Genomic DNA, 12,336 nt, shown 5'->3' with positions numbered 1-12,336 from the left:
CGACATCTATCTCAGAAAGGAAACATTTCCGGACCCATAATGTCATGAACTTATTTACTTCTTTTCACTTCCAGAACACGTCCTTAAAATATTTCCCTTTCCTCCCGAAACTGTATAAGTTATAATAAAACTGTAGTTTACAATATTTTTTTATTTTGTTGCCTTCTTGACCTACCTACCTACTTTCTGCAGAATATGACAAATTCTTATTTCAAAATATTAATTTTCTCAAGGACAAGAAAAATAATGTGGCAAGACAAAATAATTTCAAAATCTGTATACTCTTCTCTTTTTATAATGCATATACTAAAGGCCTGCAATTTATTGTTGTGTCCTTACACACGTGCCTACACAAAAAAAAATATGACACGCCCCTAATTATTGATGCCGCCCAAAATTCCTATTAATAGTCCACCGACTCGCCCCTATAAAAGTAGTATGCCTTTTAGGTTGGAAACCTTTATCTTGCGTCGACTGTACACACTTTTATTTAACAGAAAATATATTCAGGATAAGGAAATATTGACTGGATGGGTTTCTGTAAAATTTAGTTTATAGATCATAGATGAATCATAGTCTCTAGTCTTTAAACATCGGCCATTATTTCATCAAAGTCATCGTACGACATGAACAAGTCGCTAAATATAGAAATTAGTAACTAAATACGTTTTTTAGATCATTACTTCTCGCTGAATTAGAAAATTACAATTATTAAAAACATGTATGTATACAACTAATCACGTTATAGAAACGCTAAAATACAATATATTAAGATAACTTTGATTTTTAGAGAAAATTGTTGTTTCTTAACTAAACACTTATAAAAGAATAAAGTTATGATTAATCATATACAGGGTATTCCACCTAAGAGGGATTCTTCTGTAACTCTGCAACTGTAAAATTTATAAAAAAAATTGTTTTAATAAAAGTTGTCTGGAATCATGTGGGCCATGCATGTAAAAAAAATATTTTTAGCTTTACAGGCTGTTTCATTTCGCGTGGGCGCTACATACCTTGTTATTTTAAATGGAACACCCTGTATATTATTGCATTTTTAAATTCCTTGGTTAATTTAGGTAAAGTTTATTAAATATACATGGTGTTTAAAACTTATTATTATATATTCAGTTGTTTTTGAAAAAAACTCCGTATTTCCGAGTCTGAATAATGTACACGTTTTGCTCACAGATGACATGATAATTTACGCCAAACCGAACCGTGAAAACTACAGGTTTCTAACTTTTACGGTTTAGGCGCTCTCTAGCCTCATTTAGAGAGCTGAAATCGTAATTTTTTAAAAAATAACTGATTATCACGAAAACGGTAAGTTTTAAACACCATGTACATTTAATAAACTCTACCCAATATTAACCAAGGAATTCAAAAACGCAATAATATACAGGGTGTTCCATTTAAAATAATAAAGTTATATAACGCCCACGCGAAATGGAACACTCTGTAAAGCGAAAAATACTTTCTTTACATGACCCACATGATTCCAGACAACTTTTATTAAAACCATTTTTTTTTATAAATTTGACAGTTACAGAGTTACAGAAGAATCCCTCTTAGGTGGATCACCCTGTATACTAGTTGTTAACTAACGATTGAAAAACGTTACTAACTTAAAATTGATAACCAAATAAATCCAAAAGGTAAAAAATGTGTCCAAGAAACAAAACTAGGATACTAAAAAAAGACATTCGTCGTTCACTAAGAAAATTGATGTGGTGCTTTTTTCTAATCTATCTCAGAATTTTTGATCTCTTAAAGGTTAAATGTATATTTGGCATAGGGACAATAAAAATTGGAAATATTTAATGATTGTATTGTTCACTGATAAATCACATATTAATAAAAGCAGCTGTACCAAGAGTGGCGTACCTACTTAGAGAATGTAGTACGTTGTACTTCATGACTCATTTCTCATGGGTCCAACGTCTGAAAATGGCCAGTTTTAGAAATATAAAGGGTCAAAAGTCAGGAATATCGGTATGCGTCAATAGTTGTATTCTCTTAACCGAGAGTGAGAGTAACTAAGATAGGTACTTACTTTATTTTACAAAAGTATTTGTTCTTTTTACATTAATAAATTTAAGCTGAGAATAACTAAGAATTTTAGAAACCCCTTACCCCAATTAAGGTAGCTTTTTTAAATGCTTACAACTGATCTGAAACCATGGAGATACAAACTAGATTAAATGGGGACACAGTGGTTATCTTTTATAATTTTTCTGTAACTTTTATAATCTGTATTATTGTTAACTGTTTTTTTACTCTTGTACTTTAGTAATCTGATTTTGTTAATGCATCTATTTTTATTAGCTATTTCTCTCACCTATTAATTGGTTTTAACTGTCAGGTGGTGTAACTTAAATAAATAAATAAAATAAATAAATAAAGTTGGGCAATTATAGGGGACCGACATTATGCCTCTAAAAAATCAAAGCTAACATGATTAGTTTTCGAAATATTTGAAAAAAAAAAACGAAATTTTGGATATCCGTTTTTGTTTCATTCCAGCCTTGTTCGAGGTGATATTGAAAAAAGAAGAACACTTTCTCATGGCAGCTTTTTGCCCTCTATTGAGTGGCATAATCAATTTTCCTCAGCCCGAACCAGATTCAAACGCTTTGTAATTGTTATTAACAAAAAAGGGTTTAGAAAGTCGATTTTTAAAGCTTAAAACCTAATTTAGCTGTATTTAAATAGAATTTTGATTTATAACCAAGGGCCCTTTCGATTTTTACCGAGGCACTGTGATTTTTTGAAAAAAAAAGTTTAACTCGTCTCCAAAAGGGCGTAGGAAATTTTTTTTTAAATGCGTGTGGTTTTAATTGGCATACAATCACACTTTTTATAATTAAACATTATGCATGGTTTTGGAGATAATCTAAAATCATCATGACGAACAAATAAATCTTGAATAAATAATCAATAACTTACTTGTTAACATGTTACTTTACCCAAATGTATTCTTTTTAGAGTCTTCTTTACTTTCCTTCGAGCTAATTTAGTCTTAGTTAGTCTCAGAAGTAAGAAAATTATTTAATAAAAATAATACAACTAATATCATAGTTGAAAATATTATAATGGCGTATGGAGTATGGAGTTGTTTAACTTTGCTATTCCAAAGTATTTGGACATATGATGAACACGCTCTCACACTCAAATCTGCGTATGTACCATACCACAGACCACCTTATTTATCATACCATAGTAATTTTTCATTTGTTTTGTGTGGTGTCCTTTGTAACGTCTTTTACGACTTCCTGAGCAATAAGAATTTTTTCTAAAATTTTGGGATTTATCCACTTTTTTCCAAGTACAGCCGTAAGAAAAGTGTTTCATTGGTAATATTTTTATGATTATGAAGTTATTAGTCATAAAAAAAATGTTTTTGTTGTAAATAGTAATAAAGTTATACAGAATATTTTGATAGTTTTCTTCTTTAATAAGTTAAATAAATTAAAATATACACTAAGAATAATTCCGATAATAAAGAAGACGATTTAAGGAAGAGGGTATGAACATGGATATTTTATATACGACCTAGTTTTTAAGATATAGACTATTGAAGTTTGTGAATAATATCATCTGTTAAAGATGTGACATTATTTACAATATGTGCAAAATTCAATGGATTTACAATGTTTTTATGATTATTCGAACTGTAAATTTTGTAGACAATGAAATATTCCCGGAACAGTCAACTCAAGAATGTCGATACATATGAATATGAATAAATCGGAGGTGTGGAAGGGTGTTTTTTGATCATCATGTATCTAATTTCAGCAAAAAAATCTATGCTAGTCTAGATAGAGCGCACTCCGATGAATAGTTCCGAGAGACACCGAATTCACAACATTTTTTGCACCCTTTCCTTCATTCTTTATTAAAAAAAAATATTATCTTTCCTACCTTCACGTAGATAGATAGCGGTCAGGTGTTTTCTTCATTTAATACGTATGAAAGATTTAAATCGTAAAAATGATTTCATTAAAGTTATCTCTGGCTTACATAAGAAAACGCATGGAAGAACCTCGGAGCCAAGTGGATTAGGTGTTTCTAGCCATTAGTACTCCACTCTGATCTGCGCATCTTGGTCATATCATTTCAGTTATGCAAGTAGTCTGTGGGTACACATGTTTGCATGTAACCCATGTAAATATCACATTAACAGCGGCAAGCTAACGCTGGACCACTCTGACAATTGCAAGCGACAAGAAACACGAAAATCTGCAATGCGGAACACACACACTATGGTTTCAGGAAAAGGGCTAGCGAAGTTGGCAGATTGGCGCCAGGGACTGGATACGAATACCTGCGAGCGACTCCACAAGAGGACTCGCGCTTACTCGCGAACGCTTACTCCGATAACATTTCATTTTACTGCACTTGTGTTTTCAATAAAAGATACCTTTTATCTACCGTTGAGAGAAAATTTCATTTTGCTGTACAGTGTACTTCAAAAGTAACCCTAGTTTGCTTTAGCTAGACCGTAACTTTAGATTTCGATTATTTTGAGTTATACGCGGATTGACGGCGAATAAACATTATTTACTTCTATTTTAACGTCGTAAGACTTGTAAGGTTAATTACCTCGATTCTGGTACATCCACAGATTCTGAATTTCTTAATCTTATAGGTTTCGACGCGTTTGACTTGTCATCTAAGGAGTTGAATCTGCGTGGTCCACGTCCTGATGTTTTCCTATAACATTGGCAATATGAGATTATGTAAGATCTTATATACCCTAAAATGGAGCTACTCTGTCATCATTTATATTGTGTTATTAAGATATACTACTAGTGGATAGTGCATATTATGACCGAAACTTATGAAAATAGTCCGAGCCATCAGTTTTTGTTTGTTTCTTATTGCATTTTTCAAAAATCGTGATAAAGTTTTTAGTAACACATTTTCAGCAGCGGGGCATAGGCGAAAATCAAATTTTAAATTTTGCATAGGTCCGCATTTGTTTGAAAGAACATAACCATAATTATGTGCCTCTGATTGTTGAAAAATTAGAGCAAAATGTATTTATATACGAGGTTTGATCAAAAAGTAACGGAAATTTTGAAATTGCGCGTATTGTATATTGTCTATAGAGTTGGTTTTGTTTTTGTGTATTGTCCCTGTCAATAATAATAAAAAATAGACTTTATTTTCCTTAAAGACAGATATTGTATAGGAATAGTCACTTTTTTATGCTTAAAACAACTTAAAACTACCTACTATATATCTTATTTATTAGCACTTCAGGAAACAAAAAAATCATTTAAAACACATACAATATAGCTTATCGTTATAGTTATTTTGTCTGTGTTTAAAGTATAAAATGTATTATTTATTAAATATTTGTGAAACTTTTTCTTAAAAAATATAAAATTATTTGAAGTCTTTAAATTGCCTTCCGGAAGGAAGGTGAATCACAAGATACTTTATATTTATAAAAAGGGATGTAAAATTTTTTATTTTCGCCTACACTGTAAAAAAATTCACTCAAATTTCACTCAATTTGACTCAATAATGTATCAATTTTTGTCCACACCCGATTGAGTGAAATTTTCATTCTTAGTATGAGTATGAGTACAACTGAGTGAAAACTATTGCATCAGAAATGAGTGAGTTTTACTCAAATCCAAGTTACTGCTAACTATCAATTGAGCGACTTTTGACTCTATTCTGAGTAAATAAAACCAATTCAGAGTTGACGTAATATGATTTAAATTTAACTATTATTGAGTTATTTTGTCAACTTTTTTTTGAATTAACTAAATATTGAGCGCAAAAGTAAATCACTCTGATCACTCATAAATGATTAATATATAAGCAGTGTCGAAATTAATTCATTTCGCGGGGCCTCCTCCTGTCGTGGCCGAGACCCGCCAGTAGAGACCCGCCGCCGCCGGCCTGTTTTCCTAGCGATCACGCTTTTCTGGAGCATCTAACGGGCCCCTATCAACTGTGGTCGAGATTACAGAAGCAATATGTAAGTAATTACTCGAAATTAATATACATTTAAACTCCCTCAGTATTGAGGACATTTACTCTGATTCAGGTACAAGTGCACCAAATACGAGTTTACGTGAAGAATTTATTTGAGGAGTACCTATATTTGAGTGAAAGTACTCAGTTTTAGTTTAGGTAAATATAATCACAAATAAGTAAAGTGATCAAAATGTCAAATAATGAGTGAAAATGTAGTTAATAATTTCACTCAGCCTTTATTACTTTCACTCATACCGATTTTTTTTACAGTGAGTGCTTTTATTATGAATTGTTTCATTTAATTTAAAAGTGGATTTATTTCTAAAAACGTATACGAACAGTTCAAAGACAAGATACAACATTTAAAATATTAGCATTTTAAAAAATTTGTCTACATGAATGGTCACAAGATATTCCAGGCATGTATCTTAAAATACACTTTTATGAAATAAAAATATCTGATACAAGACAGGAATTTCCCCAAAAAACCCACCATATCTCAATCTGGAATTCACATACGCTTGATGGCTTGATAAACAGTTATTAATTGTAAAAAGTTAAAACAGGTTTCAAGTTCTTTATCAAGTAACATGTCGAGTTTAATTTCGATATTAACTGAGTACAATGAGATTACCAGATTAGGCATTGGTCTGTTAGTCACAAAAATTTAATTTCATTTTCATATCGTAAAATATTTGAGTTAAACTTAATTTCGCACAATATTTTTGTCTGTTGGAATCTAATTACTTGAGTTTTTCAGAATTGAGATAGAGATGACCGGACATTCATTTTTGTTAACAACACTTTCATTTTAAAATATTTAAGTTAAATTTCATATTTATAGTCCAATTAAATAAGCCTTTAAATCGAAATTTTGGTCAACTTGTCTGAATTTTTGATATGAGTTAGTTTGATGTATGTTATAACAATAAGTGACAGTAATTTTTTGTTCAACCCCCGGCCAAGGGTGAAAAAAGATAAAACAAAGGGGTTTTTCAAGATAACTCCAAAGGGGTAAGGGCTAGAAGAAAAAGTTTCTTATAAAAGTTGTAAAGCATAGAATTCTACATAAAAATAGCCTCTTGACTTTTTCTTGTATTATTAAAATCAACAGAGTTAGGGAGGCTAGAAGTTAAGGGAAGACTTCAGAAATTAAAAAAATCATAAATAGAAAAATGAATGAATTTTGTAATTTTTTTTTCGATCTACTCTAAAAAATGTAACCTTTCTTTTCAGAGAAATAGATATATTTTTTAATTTTTAATAAGAAAGTTATAACAATTTCAAATTTGTTGTTCACCCCCCTAAACAAAGATTTTAACGAAAACCTCGAAACAGGTCAATTTACTGTTGTCAATTTGTTTACATAAATCATATTTTTAATTCTTTTTAAGTAAATATGATTTTTTTATATTTATAAAATGAATATGACTGAATGAAAATAGAAAAACTATATTTTTTATTTAAAAAATATAGTTCTTCTGAAATAAAAAATAAGGGTAGCAACCCCCAAACACGGAATCACTTGCGAAATATTTGTTTTTTATCATAATTAATTTCCATTTTGTTTCATTTCAAAATATTGATTAGAACCCCAGAAATTTTGAAAAAACTGTTTTGGGGGGCAAACTTTGAGGGTGTATTTCACCCCGTAAATATGTTTTTTTCCGCCGATAAAAAAAATACGTGTCTCTTTACATTTTTTAGAGTAGATTGAAAAATAAAAATTACAAAATTCATTCGTTTTTCTGCTTGTTATGATTTTTTTAAATTTCTGAAATCTTCCCTTAACTTCAAGCCTCCCTAACTCTGTTAATTTTAATAATACAAGAAAAAGTCAAGGGGCCATGTAGAATTGTATGCTTTACAACTTTTATACGAAACTTTTTTTTCTAGCCCTTACTCGTTTTGAGTTACAGTATCTTGAAAAACCCCTTTGTTTTAATTTTTTTCACCCTTGGCCGGGGGTTGAACAAAAAATTACTGTCACTTATTGTTATAACATACCTCAAACTAACTCATATAAAAAATTCAGGCAAGTTGACCAAAATTTCGATTTAAAGGCTTATTGGACTATTAATAATTTGTGGCCAAACAACTCGCTTTGTTCTACTTGCATCGTAATTTCTAGGTACTTACTTATCTCCGATTTGGCGCTTATCTAGTTCCTTTTTTATGAAATCTGGTATTTCCTTAGATGTAATATTGTCCTACAAATCCAATTAGCATTATTTTTATACCGGATGTCTTTTAAGTAGGAGTTTTTCCTTTTAACATGGTATAGAACTCAAAATCGTAAAATAACGAAAATAAAAAATTAACTTTTTAAATGGCTTTCCGGTTATTCTTGACATTATGAAAAAATGAAAATGTTATATAAACGATTTGATTACTTTATTGAGTTCTGTATGTATGGTTAAAAGGAAAACCCCAAATTAAAAAACATCTAGCAATAAAAAAGGGATATAATCACATTATCCGAAAACAAAATTACCGGTGATTTGTCTTCTATGGGATTGGTCCAAATATTAGTTGACGAATCCAAATCAGAATTCAACATTTCCGCAGAGAAGGCCGGCCTTGCTGGTATAAGTGGGGATCTACAACATACCCTAAGATAAATACTATATAAGATTACACACAGTAATTTCTGTTATACTTACGAGTTTACTTCTTCTAATTTTTTTAACAGCCGCTCGTTTTCCCTGCATACAATCTCGTGGTCTCGTTGTAGCAACTCCCTAGAAGAGAACAATTCTTCGTTGTCTTTTCTCAGTGCTTCGTTTTCTTTTATGTAAAGTCGAACTAGATCAGATAATTGGGGACCTTCCAATTGGGCTAGTTGCTCCAAGTCCACGTGGCGAGATGGAGTAAGAATTATTCTGCGACCTGGAAAAAATATTTTTATGCGATCTTTGAAAGTATATATAACTACCAATTGGAGTGTAACAGTTAGGTAAATGTTTTATAGTGTTTTATTTCAAGAAATTTACATGTATCAGTAAAAGTGATATCGACAGAGCTCTTATGCGAAATTAGTAAATTAAACAAAAGGCTATCGTATTATATAGCTACTCACACTTACCGGCAGACGTGTCACCCAAAGTAGATTCGGAATATACATTCAGAGCAGATCGTAAATGTTCGTTTTCACTTTGTAGCACAGTAACTTCTCGTTTTAGACTCAGGATTAGTGCCTCGCGAGGATCCTATAAATTTATTGCGAAGGGTGTAAAAGGAAACTTTAATAAAGAATTTCTAATTTAAATTTCATCTCAAAATTTCAAGTTTGAATTTTTTTGAGTGATCTCAGAACATCTTGTTTGGACTCAAACTGGTGCCACAAAAAAAAAATGGGCTGGGCCGTGAACCAGGCCAGTGTATCTCATGTAAAGTAAAATTTCCTAGAATAGTTCGTTTTTTGATCCTAACTTCAATAAAGTTTCCTAGAAAGCGATTATCGAGGTTTTAAACTGACTTGAGTTGTTGGTGAGTAGAAAAATATTGAAGCTCATGATCTCACTTCACCATAATCCTATAACCCCATAACTCTGACACCCCATAAATCCTTGTTGTTTGAACGATTTTGATCGTAAAAACTTACGATCGCTGATTGTACAATCGAGAAAGTAGTATTACGTTTTTTATGGGAAATACAAAGAGAAAACAACTTCGGATGACTTTGTAACACATCAATATGCTCCACATCGTGATTCTAACAGTTTACATGCTCCGGGTTAAGGGATTACGGAGTTATAATAGGACCACGACTCAATTCTCCAGAGTTTCGTGCTTATACATCCTCGCATATCCCAGTTATGGAGTTAGGGGGTTATGGGGTTATAGAAACCTGCCTACCCACAGTGATGTAGTTTCAAACCCCTGATATACGAGATATATGTTGCCTTAGAGGTTCGTGATTCTACACCCTCACCTATGGGTTACGGGATTATGAAGTTATGGGGAATGTTTTTCCAATTAGGTACTGACTAATCAGGTAAGTTTGAAATTTCGAAAACTACTTTCTAGAGGAGTGTTTTGATGTTAGGGTTAAAAACCGAACCAATCCGGGAATTCTGACGTTAGATTCGGATTCAGCGGGTTAAAACACTATTGGATACACTGGTCTGGTTCACGGCCCAGCCCACTTTTATTTATAGCACTTTGTATTTAATACAACAGCTAATTTTATTACAAATTATATTATTACTTACCATTAATACTACAGGTTTGGTGCGTATTTTTTTTGCTCTTGCAGCATACCGCAGAGTGTTAAGTGTTTCGCATATATTAGATCTTGCTGGAGAAATACATGCAATCTAAAAAAAAAATAATAATAATTCAGAAAGAATTTTATTTAAAGGAAAAGAAAGCTGTGATTGATTTTTTTCTAGTCGCATAGGAGAAAGTAAGTATTTTACCAAAGAAAGGTACGAAAATGATATTATTTCTTTCTTAAGCCGATAATTATGTTTTCTCCTTCAGAGACGAACATATAAAATATGTGATTCTTACTTACACTAAACTAAATTTTCCTAAACCTAAATTTCAACGGAATATGTTCGTTACAAACTTAAATATATACGAAAAATGTATAATGTAATAACATTTTCTTAACAAATGTTACTTTTAATTGTGGCAGCGGCAATTTTCAAGAAAATGCATGCTGTGTTCATATGTGAAAACAACTAAACAAAAATAACTAATAATTATACAGTAATATACAGTGTATCTAAAAAAACAGTATCCACAAATTCTTCAGGCTTGAATATAAGTCCAATTTAACTTGTGTGATTCTCTTTTTAAAAATATTTTCAGGGATTTATCAACCGTCTGTCGATTTACACAAAAAGGACTCTTGAAAATTTCTCTTAAAAAACCTTTTCTCTTCTTTAATATTAAAGTGTTATTTGTTACCTATTATAGTTATGTTAATATTGTGGGGCATTTATCTTGAGACAATATAATATCTCAGTTAGACTCGATTATTTCGAAAAAAAGTTTCGGACAAAAATTGTACGGCACCGAGGGAGGTATTGAAAGATCCATATTACGATTTCCGGTCTAGACCGGAAGTGGCATTTTTAAACCGGAAGTTGTTTTTTTTTTAATGGAAACACCCATTTTTTACCACGGATTTCGATTGAAAAACGAAAAAAAAACTTTTTGTTATTATTTTTTCGATTTAACCCATATTTTGGCCATAAAATGACCATAAAAAAAACAAAAATCTTGAAACAACGGAGTACCTTGTTGGAATCACTTTTTTTTTAAATGTTTCATACAAAAGTTGTAGGGTGATAAGGGGGCTATCTTGACATGACCTTCAATATGACCTTGACTTCAAGGTCGTTTGAAGATCAAATTGAAAATTTTAAATGGGATCCTCTTTTTTGACCTCGGAATTACAAGAGCGGAAAGTTTTACAATAAGATATGAACTTAATCTCAAGAACAACTTCCGGTCTAAAAACACCACTTCCGGATTAGACTGGAAGTCGTAATATGGACCTTTTAATGTCCCCCTTGGTACCGTACAATTTTTGTCTGAAACTTTTTTCGAAATAATCGAGTCCAACCGAGATATTATTTTGCCTCAAGATAAAAAATGCCCCACCTGGTATATTATATTAATTTGATAAATCTTGATATACCTATATTGTAATAGATGTGACAAAAATTAATGTCATGAAACTAGTTGTGACAAATAAAGCAGTTTAAGCTACAAAGACTTTTTCTTTGGCTTTTACAATCTGGTCTTGTTTGTTCAATAGTGTTTATCTGAAGATTCTGTAGTTGCTGTATGACTATCTACTTTAAAATTTTTTAGTCGAACCGATTTTGAGAAAAAAAATTGAAAACGACTTTTTTGGACCTTGTACCTTTACACTTTGTGTAATAACACGAATCAATAAAAAATAAAAACACTATATGCGAATATCTATATGCGAGTCTCTCTCTCTCTCTTATAACCTGACGAAAATTCCCTCCAAACATTTGCATATAAAGGATTAAGTTAGCTATGGTTAAAAACAAATGCATACTAAAGAATTTGGTGTCGCTGTTGTATACAGGGTGTTCCGGAAATGGTGGGCAATCTCTCGGATATGGATAGATAATGAGAAAATAATGTCACAAGTTCATATAAAATTTTTTCCTCCGGGCTCACCCTGTAGAGTTATTAGCACTTGAAGTTGAGAATTAAAAATGTTTTTTTGCTGTAACTTTTGTATTTTTCAATAAATTTTGAAAATTTTTTGGCTGGATCTATAATTTTTGAAGCTGCTTTGGATGATAATATGAAATCCTCGATAATAATTATGGGGGCCCGGGGGCAAAGCAC

The 12,336-nt window shown here is 31.5% G+C and overlaps 1 protein-coding gene across 1 annotated transcript in view; it reads right to left on the bottom strand.

Moving 5' to 3' along the window:
• LOC108912531 (kinesin-like protein KIF12) overlaps window positions 1-12,336 on the bottom strand; it is a 59,318-nt gene that overhangs the window by 2,429 nt on the left and 44,553 nt on the right. Inside the window, exons 10-15 of the mRNA XM_023455284.1 lie at window positions 10,209-10,313; window positions 9,080-9,203; window positions 8,658-8,883; window positions 8,489-8,606; window positions 8,134-8,204; window positions 4,603-4,713 (exon numbers count right to left, since the gene is read on the bottom strand). Of these exons, the coding sequence (XP_023311052.1) occupies window positions 4,603-4,713; window positions 8,134-8,204; window positions 8,489-8,606; window positions 8,658-8,883; window positions 9,080-9,203; window positions 10,209-10,313 (755 nt within the window). The remainder of the gene's footprint in view (window positions 1-4,602; window positions 4,714-8,133; window positions 8,205-8,488; window positions 8,607-8,657; window positions 8,884-9,079; window positions 9,204-10,208; window positions 10,314-12,336) is intronic.

This window comes from Anoplophora glabripennis, unplaced genomic scaffold, assembly GCF_000390285.2.
Source record: "Anoplophora glabripennis isolate ALB-LARVAE unplaced genomic scaffold, Agla_2.0 scaffold636, whole genome shotgun sequence".
NCBI lineage: Eukaryota > Metazoa > Arthropoda > Insecta > Coleoptera > Cerambycidae > Anoplophora > Anoplophora glabripennis.
Note: the sequence above shows the minus strand (reverse complement) of the source record. Positions and strands in the feature narration are given on the sequence as shown.